The sequence below is a fragment of the Notolepis coatsorum genome, assembly GCF_963971535.1.
Source record: "Notolepis coatsorum genome assembly, chromosome: 9".
In the NCBI taxonomy this organism is placed as follows: Eukaryota; Metazoa; Chordata; class Actinopteri; order Aulopiformes; family Paralepididae; genus Notolepis; species Notolepis coatsorum.
The window spans coordinates 46,462,195-46,486,628 of record NC_140173.1 but is presented as its reverse complement, the minus strand read 5'-3'; the positions used below and the strand labels follow the sequence as shown (position 1 = coordinate 46,486,628).

The 24,434-nt window shown below is 44.6% G+C and overlaps 1 protein-coding gene across 1 annotated transcript in view; it reads right to left on the bottom strand.

The window, feature by feature from the left end:
* Nucleotides 1-1,981: 1,981 nt before the first annotated feature.
* Nucleotides 1,982-24,434, bottom strand: part of oga (O-GlcNAcase) — a 44,632-nt gene continuing 22,179 nt past the window's right edge. The window contains exons 10-18 of the mRNA XM_084320989.1: nucleotides 22,540-22,800; nucleotides 17,366-17,569; nucleotides 16,244-16,418; nucleotides 11,307-11,392; nucleotides 10,066-10,170; nucleotides 9,063-9,154; nucleotides 5,909-6,101; nucleotides 4,255-4,414; nucleotides 1,982-3,874 (exon numbers count right to left, since the gene is read on the bottom strand). Of these exons, the coding sequence (XP_084177115.1) occupies nucleotides 3,738-3,874; nucleotides 4,255-4,414; nucleotides 5,909-6,101; nucleotides 9,063-9,154; nucleotides 10,066-10,170; nucleotides 11,307-11,392; nucleotides 16,244-16,418; nucleotides 17,366-17,569; nucleotides 22,540-22,800 (1,413 nt within the window). The 3' untranslated portion in view covers nucleotides 1,982-3,737. The remainder of the gene's footprint in view (nucleotides 3,875-4,254; nucleotides 4,415-5,908; nucleotides 6,102-9,062; nucleotides 9,155-10,065; nucleotides 10,171-11,306; nucleotides 11,393-16,243; nucleotides 16,419-17,365; nucleotides 17,570-22,539; nucleotides 22,801-24,434) is intronic.

Below are 24,434 nucleotides of genomic sequence, written 5' to 3'. Positions count from 1 at the left end.
ATTGCAGCCGGCTTGTGGGAGGCATGGTCTAACAACGTTCGAGACAGGGGAGGGTAGAATTGGACAATGCGAAATTGGGGACGGGAGAAAAATTGAAAAATGGGGAGAAAAGGTAGATCAAAAAAATAAAAAATTAAATGAAAATGTCTTTCTTTTTTATTTCTCCACGTGGTAAATACACAGGTCACAACATGTTTTACAGGAACGTTTTGGAGTTGTATTAAATACACAGAGAAGAAAAGTGTATGTATCTGCTTGTCTAACTCCACGGTAGATGTCAAATAAGCTAATTTCCCAAAAAGTTGGCGTGTTCCTTTAAGAAAAAAGGCTTTCACTGACAAAACAAAACAAGGTGACAGATATACCAAACAATAACACTTTATATATGTTTTATTAATTATTTTGTAGGGAGGGGGGGGGGGGGGGGGGTAACAGTGCTTGTAGACCGTCTATGTGGTTGAGTTATTGTGGGCACAGAGGCATGCTTCTCCCGCCTACGACGAGGGTCATGTCCAACGGCTGCTGTGGCAACCCGACACACCTCGCATCATGAATGTACACACTAGTATCAAAACGTCACATTGGCAGGCAGCTACTGAATAGCAGGACAACAGCTGATCCTCAGGTAACCAGCAGAAGAACACTCCATTTATCATCAAAGTGCTTTTTTCCCCTCTTCTTCTTATCGCTCTCTCTTTCTCTTTCTTTAGATTTACAAAAAAGGAAAAAGGAAAGGAGGAACACATCATATAGTATAAAACATTCGACACAGATAAAAAAAAGAAAAAAAAAGGCCCAGGGAGGAATAACCCATCCCGCCCACTCTCGCTACAGTGGAGTCGGAATCAGCGCCACTTTTTCCGACGGGACTCGACAACCTCAACAGTGAGCAAAGCGTGCCGCCCCAAGGCTGAACTACTGAAGGAATACTCCCTTCAAGAGTGTGCAACGTTTGTAAAAATGACGGGGGAAAAGGAATGCAGAATTAACAAAAAGGTGACGTTGTTGTTCACCACTACGCCAGGCGAACAAGCAGGCTTGGGAACTCAATCTTAATACTTCAGGGTGCTAGCTTAGTACATCTTGAAGTTTATCATCGTTAATATGCCAGAATGCATGAAGAAACAGTGGGACCCACGACCTTGACCGAAGATTATGGACTGGATTAAAAAAAAAAAAATTTAGGGCGGCTACGTGGTGCAGTGGGCAAGGCGCTCACCACGAATACTGGAGACGCTGGGTTCGCCTGTTCGAGCCCAGCGCTCCACATTGCTTTCAGTTTAGCTGGTCGTCCGTACTAATACACATTGGCAGTATTAGGGGGTGGGAAACTGATGGGTGGGGATCGGGCGTTGTGGACAGCGACTCCTACAGGTCGGTTGGTGCGCCTGCGCAGTAGAATCAGGAAGCGATGGGGGCGGCGCCCCTCCAAAGCGCAGACCCCTGACGCTGAAAGATCGCGCCGCGCAGGTGAAAAGATGCGACTGCCGTTACCTCGAGTATCGGAGGGGACTCGTGCTGTGGGAGGCAAGAAACAGCGTTCGAGACAGGGGAGGGTTGAATTGGATGATACGAAATTGGGATGGGAGAAAAATAGAAAATGGGAGAAAAAGTGGATAAAAAATAAATAAAATAAAAATGTAACATTCTTTCTCCTATTTTTCTCTGATTTTCTCCCCGTCCCAATTTAGTCGTTGTGCCAATTCCCTACCTGGTTGTTGTACGCATGTTCTCCCACGAGTCGGTACAAGGGTGTCCTGATGTCGAACGCACGCTTCCTCCGAGACGTGCGCCGTCAAGCCAGTGACGCTTTTTTCACTTGGCAGCGAGGACTCTCATTGGTGGAGTGTAACGTGTGGGAGGGCACGCTATCTCCACAAAGTCCTGCCCCGCTGAGCAAGCGCCGAGACCTGACCTGTAGGCGTCGCTGTCCACAACGCCAGATTCCCACCCACCAGCTTCCCACCCCCTAATACTGCCAATTGTATTAGTATGAACGACCAGCCAAGCTGACCCAGCATCTCCTGCATTGGTGACGAGCGCAATCTCCGCTATGCCACCTGACCGCCCTTATGGACTGGAATTATAAACATTTTAAAATGGTGTTTTTGTGTAGTCCTTTTTTTTGTTAAAACATATTTTTTTGTGTGCTTTTTTTAGCTTTCTGGACCACGTGTCTGTTTGGCGCAGACCGCTTGACCGTGTAGTAACACTGCACTCTTGAATACAGCCCAAGTTTACTAATTGCTTTATACAGTTCAGGTCTCAGGGTAGCATTTATCATCAGGAACCGAGCAGTCCTGCTACAATGGGAGAGGGCTGTCACTTCCATCAGCCAGAGATAAGTGTCTCATCAGCATATACTTGGTGAAAGGTTTCCATGCTGCAGACAGTAATTCAGGTTATCGATCGTTGAGATGTTGGAGCAAATAGCCAGGGTGTTGCAGATGTCGGGGCTAGAATCTAAGCCACGCGACGACGACAACGACAACAAGGCCAAGATGTGGATCTGACTGAGGTGTAGAAAGCCATGGAGCAAGACACAAGGCCCTGATTGCGGGGTCTGCGATGCAAAACTAAAATTCAAAAAGGCAAATGAACCAATTAACCATTAGTTAAAAGCAAACAGAAAAAAATACTGTAAAAATGCATGGGCCAAACGCAAACGATAAGAAGTTTGTTAACCGACGGAGGCGTCTCTCCCACTCTTCCTGAACCTCTACTTCTACTCAGATGGACATCAAGAAGACTTCACGTCTTCGGTCGTCCCCCACGAAATGCCTTTATTAGCAGGTCTCTCACTATCAACCATTGAGGACTCTAACAAACCACAAAAAGCCTCCCAACCCCTACAGTCGATGATGAATAGACGCACCGGAGCATCATAGTATATTAAATGCCAGTTTACACAAGTTTAGTTTTTTTTGTTGTTGTCAGGGACACGACTCCTAAAATCAGCATCGCTAAAAATCCTTTCCCCCCCAACCGCTTGTGCCAATGGAAATGCCATAGTAAAGGTAAAATGTCATATAACACCCATATAACATGTATAATGTCCCGCCTATGTCCACGTTGAGCGAAAGCAGTACATTTCAGAGGTAGGATTCTAAAATGCAGCCCGAGCAGACAGCCTTCTCCCTGCAACACTTCTCCGCTCCCCGCTTCTATCCTGGCGTGTGGCTTAGCTGACAGGTTAAATAATAAAGGCTCATGGAGTTATAGGCCACCTCTTGCCTTCGGGAGCTACATGGGGGGGGGGGGGGGGGGGCAGCGTCAGCCGCCGCAGAACCCAATGCCAGAGGGCAACTCTTCCATCTTAGCTCAACAGGGCGTCAACAAGACGTCGACAGACTCGGACCGAGGCTGCAGATGAGATCTCTGGCCCTTGGTCTCTTTGGATCGTCCGGATCCAACAGGGCGGTAACATCTAGGATCCAGCGACAGATGAGATCTCTGGCCCTTGGGTCTCTTTGGATCGTCCGGATCCAACAGGGCGGTAACATCTAGGATCCAGCACCATGAATCTGTGCAATTTCTGTGCTTCTGTACGGAATCTTAAAAAAAAAAACATTTTTTTTTTTTTTTTTTTGGGCAAACCCAGATGGTTACGCGGTATAAAATCATCATGGAAGTTTGTCTCGTGAAAGGTAGCCGACGTGTTTAGAAGGCATCTCGTTGCCCCTCGTTGCCCATCTCTCTCTCTCTCTCTCCTTCTGTACAAGCTGGTCCGTTTGCCCTCAGAGGCTCCGTCCCATGATGATGGCGTCTTTAGGAAAGCCCTCCATCTTGGCCACTTCGAAGCAGCCCAGCTTACTATAGAAGTCCATCATCCGCTTGTCGGTCTGACGCACCTCGCAGAACGTACCGTGGGACCCTGGAGGAGGATGAAGAAAAGAGCATTACTTAGTGTTTTCCTAGCACTAGATTAGATTAAAATGTATTGTCATTATAAAGCACAAGTACAGTACAACAAAAGAAGTTTGGCATCCAACCAGAGTGCAAATGTAACAGTAAAGTGCAATAGTAATATACAATGTACAGGTGATTACACTGGGTATAAAATATATAAATGAGTACTACAGAGTATAGTGCTAATCAGATGTAGAGTTGTAATATTAATATGTACAGTGATACTTTTAAGAGTAGATAAGGGATATGTACAGATAATATAGATATAGTATCAACAGATTACAAAGGATATGCAGGTATGTACAGACAGTGAACAAATAATTTCATTAAATTGCCACCGCCTACCATTGGCCTTGAGGGAAGACAGCAGGCATCCCATCATGCTCTTGGCTACACTGGGATCCGTGACCTTGGCGTGAATGTCGACCTTGATGAGAGAGGGGAAGTTGGAGAGGAAGGACTCCGGAAGACCTTCCTCTTCTTCATGGAAGCTCAGCATCATCTTCTGCAGGGACATGAGAGGAGGGGGTGATGCACTTAAAACTCAACTGCATTAATTTAAGGTCAGACACGATGCACAAACATTCTTACCAACCAGCTTCATAATTTCAGTTCATAGCAGCCAACGTTAGAGCTGCCGCGGTATCGGTATTACCGCGGTATCGCTGTTACATCATGCCCACCGCAGCGTTGGGCTGAATACCGGCATCACCGCTGTTTTTTAATATATTATTATTATTATTACGCTCTCGTTGGGCTTGCGGCTCTGCAGATATACCCTACTTCTCTGTCGAGATTCCAAGCGACCCTATTGGGTACCAGAAAAGTCACATGAAACACTGCAGACCACTGATTGGTCAGAAGAGATACGCGTCACATGCTTGGAGCATCTTGCAGCGCTTTTACTTCCTGAATCTCAGCCATCACAACACGGCTAATAGTACGTTAGCTCCCACCGGAGACCGGAGTGGATTACCGACGCCGTCGCTCCTCAGGGAACGAGGCATAATGATTTTACTGCAACAAAATGTTATAATAAAAGCCCTTCGTTCTATACACTTGTCTGATTGAAAACTTTATTAACAGACCGCAGAATGGGTACAACTCGGCACGCTCTGAGCAAAGAAAGGAACTTAGATATTAATTGAGTAACGCTTGCCTTGCTATGGTCTGGTAAATACGAACGTGTAACTATACTAACGTTAATGCCACAAATCGAATGCCTTTGTAATCATAAGTAGTAACGTTATAATAATAATAAGAAGAAAGGGTCGGGGGGGTAACCGGCGGGCGCGCCGCTACCACCCCTGCTCGCGACACCGTAGGGGAGACTTCGAATCCGTGTTTCACTTTTAATAACGAATGCGTGCATGCCGAATCCCAAACAATATTCATGATGCAAAGTCATACTCTAAAGATAGACATTTAGACTAGAGGCAGGCTATATGCTAAGACTACAAATAAAATGCATTCAAACTTTTTTTTTTGTGTGTGTGTGTGTGTGCGGTTATTACCGCGGCGGTAGGAAATATTTTGCAAATGTGTGCGGTAAGGAAAACATCAATACCGCGGCAGCTCTAGCCAACGTGTTGTTAAAATAGAAAAGACTGATTGAACATCTGCTAAAGTTGTTAGTAAAACTGACAGACTTTCCAGCCACAGCCCAAACGTTCCAGCATTTGGCTGATTTCTAGTGTTAATTTCAAGCAGGGTTTCCGGTAATTCTTTTATTAAAAATCTTTTTACAGGGAAAATCTGTTGAAGTCCAACATATTTAAATCTCTCTGGACATAATGTCCTGTACAAATTATTCAGGAGTGGGCCAAACTGGCCAAGGTAGCCTGCTTGATCTATATTTCTTCACATTACTTCTATAGCCGTAATTGATCACATTTGCCCGGGACATTGAAATCTTCCAGCAGGCACCAAATCTTTCTAGCGGAAACCCTGATTTCCAGCCCTAATTTGAGAGAAAAAATAGGTTGCGTCCTGGTCCTACCTCGGCCTCCGAGAGGTCCTTCTGACAGTCAGGTTTGTTGTATTTCTCCTGCATGAAGGGTAACCAGTTGATCTGGGACTTCTTGATGAAAGGCTTGACATCGACGGTACCGAGAGCGTAGCCACAGATGCCCTCGTCGTCCTCCAGCACAAAGCCGTAGTCCGGACTCAGGGTCAGGAAACCTCCCACTAACCTGGAAGTCACAGAAATTAACCTTACGGTCGACTTACACAACACAGACAACACGTCATCAATTATTCTCACCATTGCACATTGTGCTAACCATTGCACTTTACTGTACAGTTTTATTTATATGCGTCTTATATTGCAACTGACTGTTGATTGTCACCTCCTGGTTGGACGTACACAATCTCGTTGCACTGTCTTGTACTGTGTAATGACATTAAAGTGAATCTAATCTAATCATAGTAGAGGCTCTAATGAGTGGCGATGAAGTGTAAACTGACCCATAGGCCTAGAACCGCGCCCCGAGAGAGGGAACTGGGCCCAGAGAGGGAGGTTTGCCCTGAGTGGGAGGTTCGAAGGGTCAACATGGGTATCAAACAAGAGGGAAGAATGTCAGGTTTTAAACTGTGGATACCAAACAGAAGGTAAAGACGGCTTTGAACTGTTAAACAGTAATCCGGAAACCAAGGGGGGAGCCAGGGTGGCGCACCACGTACAGCCGAATGTCTTCCCCCTCTATCTCCCATACTTCCTCTCTCTCTGTACGGCGACCTTGAGTGTCTTGAAAGGCTCCTTATAAATAAAATGCATTATTATTATTATTATTAGTCCGCTGTGCCACCCAGCCGCCGTGTTTTTCTTTTTTACTGGGAAAATCTGTTGAAGTCTGATACATTTAAATCTCTCCGGATATAAAGACAATTATTCTGGAGTGGGTCAAACTGGCCACGGTAGCCTGCTTGATCCCTGTCTCCAGTGTGCCTTGACTGAAAACAAATAGGCTACTGCTGGCCAACATGGCTGGTAAAGGTGATGGCTTCGCCAGCCACAGCTAGGGTGACAAATCCGTATGATCTAAATGCAGGACAGCATGTCGATTTTGCGGGACATTTGTTGAAATTGCGGGACAGTAATGAATACGTATGCAAGAATCATGTTTACATAATGTATTCAAAATTTTTATCAAAATATAAGCATTTAATGTATTAAAAACACAATATTATTGCGTCTTAATTGCTTATTATACTCTTAATTATATAGAAGACCATACCATGCAATCCAAAATGTTGTTAAGAGGTTCCAGAGTCCTATGGCTATAGTTAAGAGGTACATGTGTAGGGGCGGTTAGGTGGCATAGCGGAGATTGCGTTCGAATCCAGTTCACAGCTCCGGGGTTGTCACCAGCTTGGCTGGCCGTTCACACTAATACAATTGGCTGTATTAGAGGGTGGGAGAAGCTGGCGGGGTGGGTCCGGGTCGTTGTAAACAGCGACTCCTACAGTTCGGTCGGGGCGCCTGCTAAGCGCGGATAGGACCTGAGTGGGATAGTGTGATCCTTCCACACGCTACGCCCTCTCAGGGAGGATCCGCGCTGCCAGGTGAAAAGAAGCGGTTGATTGGCTGGACGTGTGTCGGAGGAAGCACGTGGTAGCTTCCACTCTCCCAGACCGACTGTGGGGGGTAAGTGCGCAGCGACCAGGAAGGGGATTGGGAATTGGCATACGACTAACATTGGGATGGGAGAAAATCAGAGGAAAATTGAGGGTGAAAAAGATCAATAAAAAAAAAAAAGAAAAAAAGAAAATAGGTACATGTGTAACCTGTGATCTCTCTTGTAAATAATGTGATACTGAAGTGCATACATTGTCTACATTGGCTTCCTTGATTCTAAACCTGTCCAGAACATAAAGTTTAAATGTTTCATTCAATGATAATCTGACAACATTTTACAATTATTAAAATGATAATACCTTTTTTTCTTTATTGATCTTTTTCCCCCTCCTTTTTCCTCCGATTTTCTCCCATCCCAATGTTAGTCGTTATGCCAATTCCCAATCCCCTTCCTGCTCGCTGCGCACTTACCCCCCACAGTCGGTCTGGGAGAGTGGAGGCTACCACGTGCTTCCTCCGACACACGTCCAGCCAATCAACCGCTTCTTTTCACCTGGCAGCGCGGATTCTCACTGAGAGGGCGTAGCGTGTGGAAGTATCACACTATCCCACTTAGATCCTATCCGCGCTTAGCAGGCGCCCGACCGCCAGCTTCTCCCACCCTCTAATACTGCCAATTGTATTAGTGTGAACGGCCAGCCAAGCTGATGACAACCCCGGAGCTGTGAGCTGGATTCGAACAGGCGAATCCAGCCGCTCCGGGGTTGGTGACGAACGCAATCTCCGTTACGCCACCTGACCGCCCTAAAATGATAATACATTTAATATATATATTTTTTTAACTTTAATTAACATGTTAAATGTAAATATATCACAGGTATATACAGGATGAATATAATAACATGAGTATAGCATGAGTATAGGCCTACAAAGAGTGTTATCCTGCATAAGTGAAATACAAACAAATTAAAACAGCAGTGAACAATAGGAAACAACTATTTAAAAAAGTAATCCCGGTGCCCAACCCATGCACGTAGTTGTGAATGATGTGCATGGGCAAGACAGTTTGCCTTCACAATGCTGTCGTGGTCGTCGTGAAGCTTTTTGTACACAGATTTGTGTTTTCCATAGTTAACACTAGCATTATCCGCCGTATATGCAGATATGCCTGCGGTCTAAGCCCAGACCATTTTGACGAAGCCTGCTCGTGATGTGGCTGTGGGAAGAGTTTGGTCGTCCCTGTGATTAGACGCATCAGATGCAGGTGCGCTCGTGCTGGTTAGACTATGCTATGTACAGTATTTGCGGTGCATTAGTGCATGGTTGGTTGGGGATTAATGAGAGGACAAAAACAATAATGATTCATATTTAAATTGTTTATTGAAATACAGGACACTCATTGAAATGCGGGACATTTTTCTTCTGTTGCGGCATGCGGGACAGATGGCTAAATATCGGGACTGTCCCGCGGAAATCGGGACGTTTGGTCACCCTAGCCACAGCCAACCATTCTCCAGTATTTCTCAGGTAGCTCGTTAATTTCAAGCATGCGAAAGAGTGCATTATGAGGCCTTACCTGTCTCCTATGAGGTCAGGTTCCTGGTCAGAGAAGGGAACCTCCTCTATTCCCTCAGAGTACATCTCTTTACAGATCTTATAGATCGCAGTCTGCAAAGAGACACATACATACACACAGCTGCCATTAAAGGTTGTGACATGAAAATGAACAAAATACTTTAGATACTGGCACAGTCTGAGATCCCATTATACTGGTATTCAAACTCTACTCCTGAAGGTGAAATCATGGCCCATTTGAATTCTACCAATATCTGTCTTATATGATTCTGTGATGATATGGGATATTTTGAGGAATTGGGTGGTGCTCTCAATTATTAACTATTCCAAAACCATAAAAAAAATATTATTCCAGCTACAAATGTTACAGAATTAGAAAATGTGCATGTCCAATGACAAGTTTGTACAATGCACATGACTGTGTGCAAGCCCGAGCGACAGGAACAATTATCATTATTATTATTTTTTTTAATCCTGTGTCAAGTAATATCACAAAATGGCAACAAGTAAATCATGGAAAGCACTACTATTGTACATGCTTCGTCTATTGGACTATTTCGGTTTTACTTATTTGCGCCAAACGAAACAGATGGCTGACTTTATACAAGGTATTTGCAGGTTTCAACAAGTTACATTTACGACTTTTTTTAAGACCTTTTTTTAATATAGAAATTTCACGACCATACTAGCAAAAAATAAAACACTGAATTGGCGACTGAATGACTTGAATACAAAAACATTTAATAAATCTAATATTATTTCATCTCCCGACAGCCGGGCTGCCCCCCAAACATTTTTATACCTGTGAAAATGATATTGAGAATTATGAATTTAAGACTTTTTAAATACATTTTGAGGCCTACAAATTAAGAATTATGAATTTAAGACTTTTTAATACCCTGCAGATACCCTGTTATAAACGGTATTATGAAAGGCTGAGCCTTGGGCAAAGATACTGTAACCAAGGGCATGCCACACATCAACACACAAGACACATATCGCACCTCATCCTTGGGGAAGTATGGCCTTATGGAATAGAGTTTGGAGGTTGGCAATGACGGCGGAGGCTGGTGGAAAAGATCATTTGCCCCATCTATTGGCAACAATCGCTGTGGGCATCAAAACAAACAGTGTCAGTTTCCCCTGGGACCAGGCACCGGGCTGGCCTTGGCCGACTGCCTCACGGTCTATTTGCTGCAGCCGAACCACTGTCATACCAACTAGAGCCGGGGGGGGGGGGGGGGGGGGGGGATACCACCCTGAACCGACGGACGTGGGGGGGGGGGCACACCACAAAGATACGTCTTGAAATGACTCACTCCCGGCTTGTTGGTTTGACAGTGGCTAACACGGCAGTAAACATCACACAATACCTTTCTGACCAAGGCTAAAAGAGCATATAGCACAAAAGGCAAAATCTGTGTTCTTTTTCAAAGAAATAAGACGTTAAAAAAATATAGGGTAGCGCTTTGGTCTGAATAATATTTACTGGTAAAAGGAGATGCTCCTCTCCCTGTTCTAAGGCATCGCAAAGTGTCGCTGCGCTCCTGTTGAGAAAAGTAATGATGCTGGCGCAGGGAGAGCGGGACGGGAAAACTCCAAGAGCAAAACAAGACAAGTGAGCGTGGAATCATCCCATAGAGGAGCGATTATCACTACGTGTCTCACTACTTTCCAAATCCTGGATGTTTATCGACTCTAGAGGCTAGACAGCCGCTTTGATCGTGGAGTTTTCGACAGGCCACTCGCTGGTGTATAACGCTTGCGCTGCGATGCATTTGCGTGCGCATGCAAAAGGGGTAAGGGGGGGGGGGGGACGTTTTTGCACTGTGTTTTCCTGCAAAGAAATGAGATGTCATGAAAATAAAAACCTAGCCATGCTCGGTTGCCGCTGTGTGCGCTAGGGAAAAGCAGCATCTCCTTTGGGCAGTCGCTGAAAGAAACGTAATATTTAGGTTGAATTTCCGAAAACCCCCACGTCGAACTTCAGCTGTAACCTCCTTTCTGGGAGCCTCAGTTCACCCATTTCCCCTCTTTAGCCACTTTTCTCACCACAAGACATGGACTCTGGAGTGCATCTATACACCAGGTGTATAGATCCGAATAGAATACTAATTCAGCTCCTATTAGACAGACCAAACCCTTTCATACCTGCGCGCACAAGACCATTGTCTTCTTCTTTTACTCATGACATCACTTTTTTTAAATTTCTTTTAATTGCTGTGAATTTCAGTGCGTTGGATACCTGGAGCTCTCCTGCTAGACCTCCCCTAAACGCCCAGGGCTCTTGGTCTTCACTAAGGAACTGTGCTGAGGACTGACTACGACACCCTGTTAGGAGCACAGCCAAGCGGAAATTGTTACCAGAGAATGGGGGGGGGGGGGGGGGGGGGGTGCTCTCTGACACAGATGAAGGGGGTTGGGGAGGGGAGTATATTATCATTATCCCAAATAAATAAATGTCAAACTCTTGTTCAAATTCATAAAAACGTTTAAAAAATAAATAAAAGGACTTCGTTTGAAAAAAGGGAATCATACTTTAAAAAAGGAAATGCTTTCCGCTGACATAGGGGCTTGAGCAACTAAAGCTTACGTGTGTGCGAGTGACTCGAGAGGAATATTGTCCTTATTCTGACTAGTCAAGAAAATCACTCGGGCGGCGGGCCCTTTCAGTCTGCCACACCCAACCCTCCTCAGAGAAAGGCAGGCAGGTCTGACAAAGCCAGTTCCTTCACGCCAAGGGTCCATATCCAGAGAGAGGACGTGATCTTAACGCATGGAATAATCCGTAAAACGAGCGTAGGCGCGTATCGGCGTATATCCGTTTTAAAAGGTTCAGCCTCAACTCCGGCGAGTCAAAAGTCGAGTCAAAAACAATCGAACTGGACTCAATGACGTCTCTGCTCTACAGTGTAAGCTTGAGCTGCCCTCACCCCTCTGTTCCAGGCACCTCGTCTGAAGTCACATTCTCATCCTATCTGCCAAGTAGTCACATGACCGGGGAGCGCGTGTCACCGAACCGGGAAGACAGAAAAAGGGGGGGGGGGTGAACACACCCGCCTGAACGAAGGCCCCCCTCAGCTTACTACTCAAAAGCATCGGGACAGACCAGCAAAGACACAGGACCATGGCGTATGAGAGGAAGCATATCTATACAAGGCAAGCGCTCATCTCTCAGCAACGACACACACACAGAGCGCCGTTGCCGTCGGTCACAACCTCGTTGACCAGTTGGAACATGTTACACACGAGCAGCACAAGAGACGTGATAGACCACCGCAACACTTCCGGGATTCTGAAATCATGGGAGAGAGCGGGGGGAGAAAATTAATGAATGTGGATGAGAGCCTCGACATTAAGTGGTTGTTGTAGGTACGGCTGTGGGGGTGCTGGAGACATGATCCAATAGACCTTTATACGCCTGAGTCTCCTGAACACGGCGTGACCAATTCAAACAGTACCTTCTCTGCCGAGCTCACTTACCTACTCCTGAACTACATATGCGCAGATTGTCCACGGAGTCTAGGTTCATCAATCTGCGCATGCGTAGTTTGGGAGTAGCTGTGAAAAAGTTACTATAGCTCGGCCGAGAAAGTGCTGATTGACTTGGGATTGGTTGCGCCGTGTTCAGGAGACTCAGGCGTATAAAGGTCTATTGGATCATGTCTCCAGCACCCCCACAGCCGTAGCTACAACCACTTAATGTCAAGGCTTTCATCCACATTCATAAATGTTCTCCCCCCGCCCTCTCCTCCATGAGCTCAATGTAACGTGAAAGTGCAGTGGTCTATTCTCTACGGCAGACGTAACGTAACGTAACGTAACGTCTTAAGCGTCGTTTTGCTTTACGCCTCTGTTGTACGATGCGTCCGAACCCGGGGACAGGACACCCCCCTGTCATGTGACCAGACAAATGCGGCGCACGGGCAGGACAGCAAACATTTCCTGGTTTCCGTGTCAAGCCCGCCCTGACATCCTAAAGAGACATTATCTTCTGAGGAAATGGAACGCCACACGGATGCACCCACGGGGAGGGACTCAGAACTCGCTTTCACTCTTCAGGCAACACTCTGAAAAATCATCTCTTCTCACGTTTTGATATGAACTATACACTACTTAGTCTAGGACTTGGCAGTGTCAATATCAGTAACTAACTACTGGTTTTGCGAGAGGCATGGTGGAACCAACGTAGGTGCCGACAATTAAGCCGGTACATAAATGCGGCAAACCAGCAACCATTTGTTTTGCGAGAGGCATGGTGAGGCACGGTGTAACCAACTTCGCCACCGACAATTACGTTAGTGCATAATAACTCATTAGTGTACAGTCAGAGATTTTGCCAGAGTATAATCACATGGATAATGTGCCATGGTTAAAATGTGAAAGCCAGGTGTGAATTCCCTGCGAGTAGGTGCATTAGGGGCCGAGCTGATCCGTCTCTAAAAGGCCTACTGATAGAAACAAAAACAAGTTAGAGAGAAGCTGCCAGAGAGAGATTTGAGTCAACACTTAAAATCATTCATACTACTGTAAAATTCGCTGCGCAAAATGTGACTTCATCCGGGGGGCTGCTTCCCTTTCCACGTAATCCTTTAAGATTATCAGGCCGATATAACAATAAGAAAGCCAAACCCAAAACATGAAACAGAAGGGGGGGGGGGGGGGGGACAAAGAAGGAGACAACGCCTGCATGGGCCACTGTCCTTCCAATAGCAGTAGACAGTTGTACTGTGGACTCTTCCATCTGCACACAGCCAAGGGAGAAAACAGTAGACAATTTTATTAGTAAGTGTTCTCAGTACAAAACCAGGGAGCCGATGACCTGAGTGCCAGCTGCAGAGCTCCGACCGAGATGGGTGGATTGGTGAAACAGTTTGTGGAGAAACGGGAGGGAAGTGTCCCGGTGCTTCTTGGCGTCGTACAATACAGATTAAAAGAAAACCAGGGTTTTGCCGGCTTCTACAGGACGACTTAATCATTTTAGGATGCGTTCTACTAGCGGTATCCAGTTTGGACGTGGCTTTGCCAGTGTGGGTTTGCTGCCTGCTATGTACTGTGGTCGGTTAGAGTCCTCAGCTTTGCCATAGAAACCTGCGAGTAAAACGTGGTTACGGGAAGTAACCAACAGGCCATGCTGGTGCTTGGAACCGTTATCCAAGCAACACTGCCAATAAGTGTATCTCTCCACCGCTCCCCTGAATGATACTCTTCCAACTGTAAAAGGGCAAACACAGTGCATGTTGTCTTTCATGTAACAAGGTACATGAGGTGCGTGTGTTTGAGAGTCTATGTATGTGTGTAATAATAATATAGTAACAGGGTGTCATTAAACATTTTAACATTTAGATTCAATTCAATAAATAAATATTTAAGACCATCCCAAACATAATTTAAGACTATGTAATGCCTTTAAAGGCCTTACACTGTAGGATATATTTTATTTATAAAAAATCTTACCTTGTAAAAGAAAAAAAACATAGTTTGTATAGATAGAACATACGTTGTGTATTATGTTTACAAATCTACTACGGTTGAAGAGCCAGGAAAAACAAGCATCTCAAGTGATTTTGAATGTATGTTGCTGTGACAATAAAACATCTGAAAAAAGTTAATTTAAGTAGAATTTAATTTAAGACTTTTTAATAGGGACCCGTGGCAACCCCAAGTATTAGCAGAGTAATAGTACAAGTGTCAACAGATTGTTTGTGTGTGTATTATATTATGGTTTTCTGACTGTTATTCTGTATGAAAGTCAGCACTGCTTGCATTCTCTGCTGTTCATAATATCCATGTAAAGTGTTTTTAATTGTGGATTTAACGTGAGATCATCATCATATTTCTTTTACACCCGTGTTCACCCTAATAAGAGTTGGAGAAAAACACTCAGAGAAGACTCACCTACACTCCCCCCCCCCCCCCCCCCCCGTCCTCCAGAGGCTACTCTGCGAGAACCGGGACGTCAAACCGCGACGTCCTCCAGGAATCCCGTGCACGCCGGCTGATTCCAGACGCTGCCGGTCCTGCACCAGAATGGCCTTTAGCGGTTGCTTGTCCGCCACCTTGCTCTCCAAGCTCGCGTGCGCGCTAGGGGCATGGAGGGGGAGTGGGGGGGACGTCCCCCTTGTGCCCCCATCCGCACAGACGGAGAGATGGAAGCATGTGTGTGTGGGAATGCAGCAGTGATGTCACTCGACACACAGCAAGCAGCAGTACCCATGCTGGGACAGTCGCCACAGGGGAGAGACCCCGTTCCAATATACAACCGGAATCGAGTTAGCTTGTTGTGGCTAACGTGGCTTATTATACAACCAGGATGGAGCTGATGGCTTGTTGTGGATGTCTGCAGTGCAAGTGGCATTCAGCCAAATCAAAATAAAAAAAATAAATAAAAAAGTAATAGATGGAATCAAATCAACAACTAGGAAACAATGTATTGTGGCCTGATCTGGCCGAGGCTAACGTCTGGTGAAGAGTCGAGAGTTCAGACCTAGACGTGCTGCTTAAGTTCTCACCTTGTGTACAGGCGGAGGCTGGAGAGTTTACGAGCAATATTTCACAAATACAGTATTACAATAAGTATAACAATCTGTTAATAAGCAGACTGTGCATAATGTGGGTGATTAGCTATGTGTGCATGATTTACCGCTCCAGTCATCAGTCTCCATCATATACGCATTCTTTGCATATCGCTGCTGTCGGGACAAAACCTCATAACTAAATTTTTTTTAATATTTATTTTTTCTATAAATCAACTCCGTAGATCATCCTCCATATGTGTGTGTGGGTTTTACAAAGTTTAAACAATGGGAAAGCATTAAACCGATCATCTGTCTAAACCTCCTAACTCTATTCACCCTCAAATCTGTGTTCGTTTTTTTCATCTGCTGAAAAGTTGGGTTTTTGGAGTTATGAGGTTTTGGCCCGACAGCAGCGATATTCAGAATCTTGTCAATAAAGGAGGTGACATTTTTATATAAATGTCGCTTGAGATTGCCAAATCGAATGAGACTATTTCTTGAATTGTACGAGACTATTTCTTGAATGACATGCGACTAGTTCCGAAATGGTATGAGACTATTTTTGACTCGAACGTGACTATTTCCTGAATCAAACGAGACCACTGCTAGACTACTGCCGTGTGGTGGTGGGTTAAAGGCACAGCGTTTCCAGCCTCACACGTACCTAGCCACTGGACAAAAGACTTGACCATAGAGATGATGCTCTTGATGTCCCAGATGTAGGTGTAGAGGTCGTACAGGATGGTCTGGTTGGCAGAGTTGGACAGGCGCGTGAACATCTGGATGACCGAGCAGCACATCTCCTCAAACTTCTCCGCCCTGGTCTGCCACTCCGCCACCTGCAGCGTCAACACGGCGACGGGGAGTAAAGAGGTTACCCTCCTTGGCGTTAGGTTTCCTACATTCGTTCAGCAGAGCTGTAAAACTTTGTCAACATGTTTTATCTAATAAAATAAAGTTCAGTCTGTTCATCTCACTTCAATCATTTTTATTGCAGAACATGGTATTTTCTCAAGCAAGTAAACACTGTAATCTGTGTTGCATGTACCTGACAAACTGAACTGTTTGTATTACAGTCATATTCCAACTTAACTGAATGCACACGTGTGTGTGCGTGCGTGTGTGTGTGTGGACTACTGTACTATTACAGGTATTGAAATGAACAATGCAACTTCATTATACAAAAAAAATAAATAAAAATACAAAATTATTATTATTATTATTTTTATTTTTTATAAATAAATATTTAAATATCGATACTTGGCGTCCCTGTATCGATACAGTATCGCCACGCAAAGTATCACGATACTACTACGTATCGATATTTTTCCCCACCACTAAGAACTACAAAGTCCCATTTCTCTGCCTTCAAATAACTAAATTAAACCATGTCTTCATTTCTACAAAGTAAATGTTTTTACTGGTCAGGTCAGGGTACATCTCTGGAAGAAATCCAGTTTCCCATAGGCTCTAGGCTTGGAAGGTTTACTTACTCACACACACACACACACACTTCTATTGCAAATAATCATAACACACACTCTTAACACCTGCCATACACTCACACATACACACTCATGCACATATGTTGCATTTTTTGTGTAGTAAATGTAAATTGTATTTAAGATTTTTGTATGTTTTTGTGTATCGTCTTCTTGTTTTGTCCACCAACGATGACCATGTTGGGAAATGTGTTTAAGTGGCTTTTTATGCGTGTTATCCTCTGGGATGTACTAATGTCTGTACTTTTACCCAATAAAATCAATCAATCAATCAATCGACCCACCTTCTCCGGATCCTGCCCTTCGCAGTTGATGCTGACCGTGCTGCTGTTGGCCCTCAGCCAGTTGAACTCCTTCAGCATCTGCAGGGCCTTGGGTCCGTGTTCGTAGGGCAGGTAGAAGAGCTCCGCCAGTAGAACCAGGTCCTCCAGCGACAGAGGTTCTGCCATAAACAGGGGCTTCTCGTCGGGACCCGGCACGAACACATCCTGAGGGCCAACCGTGAATTTAGGAAGGATTTAGCAAAGAGGGGACTTTCGTTGAGTTAGACGGGACACAATGATGCGGGCGTGTTGTGCCAGCTTTTCAGTCAACTCTAGCGGTGGTGGCGGAGAGGAGGAGCCTTGCTAAGCTCCAGGCCATCAGGGACAACCCCTCCCACCCACTATACACAGACTTGGCTGACAGAAGGAGCACGTTCAGTACTAGACTAAGACTCCCGAGTTGTAGCACTGAACGGCACAGGAAGTCCTTCATTCCGACAGCCATCAGACTTTATAATGCATCACTGTGCCTCACTGAGCACAGAGTACTATCTTCCTGGGCCCTCATTTATCAACAATTCTTAGAAAGTGTTCTATTTTCGCGGCTAGGTGGTGTAGTGGTCTAAGGCACTCGCCACCAGTGTGGAGACGCTAGGATTCGCGTGTTCGAATCCAGCTCTCCACATTGTTTTTCAGTTTGGCTGGTCGTCCGCAGTAATACACATTGGCCGTATTACGGGGAGGGAAAAACTGAAGGGTGGGGATCGAACGTTGTGAACAAGCGACTCCTACAAGTCGGTTGGTGCGCCTGCGCAGTAGAATCAGGAAGTGTCGGGGGCAGCGTGAGCCTCCCACGCGTTACTCCTCGACACTGAGAGGTCGAGCTGCGCAGGTGAAAAGATGCGACTGCTGTTACCTCAAGTACCGGAGGGGACTTGTGCTATGTATGACTTAGTCCACATTGCAGCCGGCTTGTGGGAGGCAAGAAACAGCGTTCGTGACAGGGGAGGGTTGAATTGGATGATACGAAATTGGGATGGGAGAAAATATAGAAAAAATGGGAGAAAAAGTGGATCAAAAAAAAAAAAGAAAGTGTTCTATTTTCGTTCTTAAGCACAGAATTTAGAATGTGTGTACATACAGAAAAATCGGGATTTATCACACGTGCATAGACGTGTCCCACGCAGGCTTGCGTTCCTGATATCAACTGGGGTTGCAAGCACCTAATGGCGCCACGTGCACGCGTGCGCTCCCGGCGCGCGCGCGCGCTCCCGCGCATGCACATACATGTCCCCTCGCTTGAGCACAGACTACAGACAGTGCCTAATTGCCTCTACGAATGGAATGTAACACATATCATTCACAACAAGTTAGGTGTGAATGTATCTGAGAACGTATTTAACACACCTGACGACCGGCGCTATTGATATGCAAAGTAGCCCAGGTGGGTACTTATAGCGAGTTGGCGAGTGCAGCGCATTCCTGTGTGCGTGCACGCACTTTGGCTCAAATCTGACCCTGCACGGAGTGCAACCCCGTCCCAAGAGCAACGCATGCCTGGTCCCACGCACACCTGCAAGTACTCTGTGTTGATAAATATCACTTGATCTACACTCCACGCTCGTGCACGGTTTTACGTATTTGCATATAGAACCGCCCGTAATTAACCGTATATGGTAATGAAACACCCCCATGAAATGTGGAAAAGTGGACTAAGCCGAGCGAACGCCTGGGAGAAATACGCGACAGGCTGAAGGACGTGTACACGCTGATGTCGGAAACAGTCGGATATGATATCTATTAACTTCCTAAAGACCATTGCTGCCTGGGCAGCGCAAACACTAATAAAGACTGTTAACCACTGTTTGCCATTGGTGTCATTAATAACCATGCTGGAATATGACTGCTTTTTCTTCGTTTCGTTCGATTAATACCCAGGGATTAAAGTTCTCCGTCAATTTCATTCCAAATCGCGACAGATTTTCGGTAAATTTTCTACCTGCATATGATTTGTAGAGGCATACAATCTATTTTGATGTCTGTATTAGGTAGCCTATATAAACAATAATACGAGAGCATATACAAGAACCTTTCTATTCACATAACTGCATTTGTGATGGAGCTTTGACAGCTACATGGGTGGTACAGTAACAGTCTATTGCTCGATCCATCTCCAATATCACGATGGACCGTGCCGGTGGCCAAACACCTGTGGGTGGAGACTGACTTGAATGTGCATGGGGATGGCATTTGTGCGTTTTGTTCCACGCTCCAATTTCGGTCTTAAATTGCGGTACAAATGAAGGAGGTGTCTCGGGTATAGCGGACTCTAGTTCATATTTCTTATGTTCTCTCTGCAATTAGACTGCCCCTCATCATTCATTCATTCCTATCTGCTATCTCTGAAAACAGTTCCCTGCAGAGCCCAGTCAGTGCACCCCATAGTATTCCAATAACCCTATATATAAACCATGCTGCATTCATTCGGAAAGAAAGACTTATTCCAAATGCTATATTTATAGGGTTTGACATAAATTACACTACTGTCGCTATTTTACAATGAACTATAATGAATTACGGGTCATACTATAGAACACGCCAGTGTTGAAACTAATGCACGGAAGATTATTTCCGCGTTGCAATATTCATATTCTACCACCGGGCGCCAGGTACGCACGGTTGGAGCTGTGCGTAAATATACGCACAAAGTCAAGCACACGTTCAAATTGATAAGTCACACACTTTGCTTAGAAATGATGGTACGCACGGGTTACGTACATATCTGTGCGTACGCACCATTGATAAATGAGGGCCCTGGACTTTTACCTTTACTTTTAAAACCGACATTGTAAAATTGTACACTACACCTGTACACTACTGAAATATTTTATATTAGAATGTATATACATAACATAGGAAATGTATATCCCAGACCGTATTTTTGTCTTATTCGTGACTTTTGCTTTGCCTACCTAAATGCTTACTGTTTACTGTGAGCGATTTGTAGTGCCAGATTTCCCTCGGGATGAATAAAGTATTTCTATTCTATTCTATTTCTAACTTGTCAAAGTGGCATGTAGATTTCAGGGTATCTCCCGGTTTCAACAAGTTCAATTTAAGACTTTTTTCAATACCACTTTATAACAATTTCACGACCATACTAGCTAGAAAATTTATAAAAACATAGTGACACTGAACTGGCAGCTGCACTTGCACTCTCATTTAAATTCTTGCACGTTCCCATACAAGCTGGCACATGGCAACTTGGCAAGCATACCTGTAATACCTGAGCAAATACAATTTAAGACTTAATTAAAACCTCTTAACATGCAACGGCCCGTATACGGGCCCTCTTTAGGACGATTTGCCCACCGGCGCGACACGGCACGTTGGCGGCCCCTGGCGGGTCGGGTCTGCATATCTTTTTTATACACTATATATATAGAATTAATGCCCTATTTGTTGCCTGTCGATTGCCACCTCAGGCGACAAAATCTGTTCAGCGGTTCTCGAGTTACATGCCGATATGTATATATATAAGATACAACAAATTTTTTGGGATATACTATTTCTGGATATTGCAACTACTACAGAAAAACGTGAGTAACAAGTTTTTCTACAACTCAAGTTCAGACCTATGTTACTCTTTCATTAGCACTAAAAATGATCTTTCTTTATTGTATCAGAAACTTCAGAATGTTATCTTTCAAAAGAGACAAGGCTTATGCATGTGCTATAAGTATAAAGTATAGTATTTGTTTGCAAAAAAAAGTATGCAGTCCTCAAAAACAAAACAAAAATGAACACTTTTTAATGCCTTAAATTGAGAATGGTGAATTAAAAATGTGTAGTACTTTTTAATACCCTGGATTTAGGATTTCACCAGCCAGTTTAATATATTTGTAGCTAAAGTAGCTTTTTGGATATAACCAGTGTTCAAACACAGGTTAATAATTTGTCAACCTGTCTTATTAGCCAGGGGTTCCCAAAGTTTTCAGGCCGTGACCCCCGAAATAACGGTGTCAGAGAGCCGCGACCCCCACTATTATAGGAGGTAAAAAAAAAGTTTAATACATTTTATTTTTTATTTTTTATAAACATGCAAACGTTCAAACGCACACACACTAATAAGCATTGGAGGCTTTTAACCAGGGCCGGACTGGAGAAATCATTCAGGCCAGGAAATATTGTGCAAAATATAGCCCCAGCCAGGCCACTTTTTAATTAAGCAGGGGGGGTCTGGGGGTCCCCCACCAGTACGTTTTTTGTTACAAAGACTTAATTTCCTGCATTCTGGTGCAGGCATTTTTTTATTTGTACCCTTTAAATGCCAGTGTTTGTGATGGCATCACAAATCATTGTTAAAAAACAGGCTAGCATATGTATGATTAGCAACAACACTAACTTTGATGGATTTTCAGTTTTTTTGTAATGTCAGATTGAAAAAAATACTCACTCTTACCATAAGGGACTAAATTGTCCTCTTCAAAAACGCCATAAAAATATGACTATATGTTGAAATAATTTACCACTTTTTCTTTCATAAATCTTTTATTCAACTTCAGCCCTGATCATAACACCACATATCCAATTCATTTTTAATTCTAACCCTTTAAATGCCAGTGTGTGTGATGGCATATATTTTGCAATATATCAAATTTCTTCATTTTTCTGGGGGGGATTATTACAGGCTAGCATGTGTCAATGATTAGCAACAACACTGATTTTGATGGACTTTTAGTTTTTTGTAAGGGTCTCACCTCCACAAATCACATGCGGCTCCCTTTGTGTGTGTGTGTGTGTGTGTGTGTGTGTGTGTGTGTGTGTGTGTGTGTGTGTGTGTGTGTGTGTGTGTGTGTGTGTGTGTGTGTGTGTGTGTGTGCGTGCGTGCGTGCATGTGTGAGCGAGAGAGATAGTTCTCCAACTTCTGTGAGTTGCAGTGATCTCTGCAACTAGAAACATTGGCCTGGCCTGCTTCTAAATTCAGTGTCCTGAGATTATTTTTTATTTTTTAATCAATCTTTTTATTTATTTTTTTATCATCTCACGACCCCCCTGCGGCGGCTTGCGACCCCCACTTTGGGAACCACTGTTATTAGCCACCAGAATTGACAGACTTACAAGCCATAAGCAAAGCATTAGTGCTCATTTCAAACCCTGCATAGGTGCACACACACACTCGCAACAAAATGTACCTGTTTGAGTAGCTCGTCCGTTTGCATGGGGGCGATGTCACTCCCTGAGTCTTCCTGAATGGACTCCTCCGGACACTTGACCTCCAGACACTTGACCTCCACCAGGCTCTCCTTGTCCGTGTCCATCGGCCTCAGGTCCTCCACCATCTTGTCAGCCAGGATGGGTTTGTCCTCCTCCTCCGGCTCCGTCCCGGGCTCCGTCTCCACCTCATCCTGCTTCTCCACCACCATCTCCATGGGCTCCTCCTTCTCAGTCTCCACCTGAACGGAAAATATATTCAATAATACTCTCATCTTTTAAATGAACGTGTTAAAATAAATACTAGCATTACTGATACCAGTGTGAGGGAAATATTATCATGTCATTATAGATCTGTGTTGAACATATTCTATCTCTGATAGTCTTGACTAGTTTAATATGACCAACTAGTAAACTAGTCTGACTAGACGAACCAAGGTTAGGAGCATTTGGCCTCTGGTGTGAAAGACATAACAATAACACCGCCTAGCCAAGGCTTGTTTATTCATTTCTCCCACTAGGGCAGATTTAGTTGACCTTTCTGTCATATCTGGATGTCTAATGTACGTAATTTCAATTATGTATTTAATCTGTGTCTGACCAGACCTCTTGGTCACTTTCTGGTCAGACGCTCGTGTGTCTCTCTATAAACTGATCTCTGTGGAAGCACAGATATTAAACTATGTTCTATGTTTTTATATACAACTGACTATCTAATTTCTACAGTTCACTGTCATGGCTCATTTCAAATATTCCACAACACCAGTTATGAAGATGTATCATTTCAACCAATGTATTATGTATTACCGTAATTTCCGGACTATAAGCCGCTAGTTTTTCCCCATGCTTTGAACCTCGTGGCTTATACAATGACGCGGCTAATTTATGGACATGCGAAGTGAATACCATATTAACCACAATTATTTAAATGGGAAGTTATCATATTCCCCATAATTTGGCTCATATTTGGTAAGCACGAGCGGTATGCCTACGCGCTATCGCTATGACATAAGATGAGCACTGACACAGCAGGCTCACTCCGTGCAGTGGAAGATGTGTCAAAACGGGCGCATGCGAGGCGGTCGGATGGCGTAGCGGAGATTGCGCTCGTCATCAATGCAAGAGGCTGCGGTCGACTCCCGGAGTCAGCATTGCTTGCGGCTTGGGCCGATCGTCATACTAACTCGTTTGGCTGAGTTAGCGGGAGGGAAGTCGAGGGTGGTAATCTGGCGTTGTGGACAGCAGGTCAGGTCGCCTGTATCAGTTCCGCAACCGTTCCTATTTCCGGGGTAGGCCTGATTGGCCCCGACAGGCACGTGACCCGCGGCAGCCCCGCGGCAGCCCCAGGACGCGGCAACGAGGCTGCCGTGGTTCACCGCCGCTTTCCGCCTTCAACGCCGCAGTTACCATACGCTATACAATATACTATGCAATGTACAAATATACAATACGGCTCACTTTTCCCACTTCAATGACAGAGCCGCTGTTTAATAATATTGTCGCGGCGGAGCTCCGTCGCGGCAGCATTATGTAGCAGTAATCCCCCCTTTTTTACCATCGACAACTAGCTCAATTGGTAACGCTGCTTGGCTGTGGATCCTATGGTCCGCAAGTTCGATTCCCTTAAATTTTCTTTTTTTTTAACATGCATTCTTTTGATTGTTTTGATGTGAAAAGTGATGCTGCATAAGGCGTCTGCACTTAGCACTGACTGAGAAAGTACATAATAGTTCTACTTTGACGTTTTAATGTTGGACCAAAGCAGGTCTCTGGAGCGCAACAGTAAGAAGCATTTGCACTGCAACGCATACACCTTACTGTAAATTGTACCTCATCCCATTTCTGCTTTGCACTATAGCGTATTGTATATTGGTAC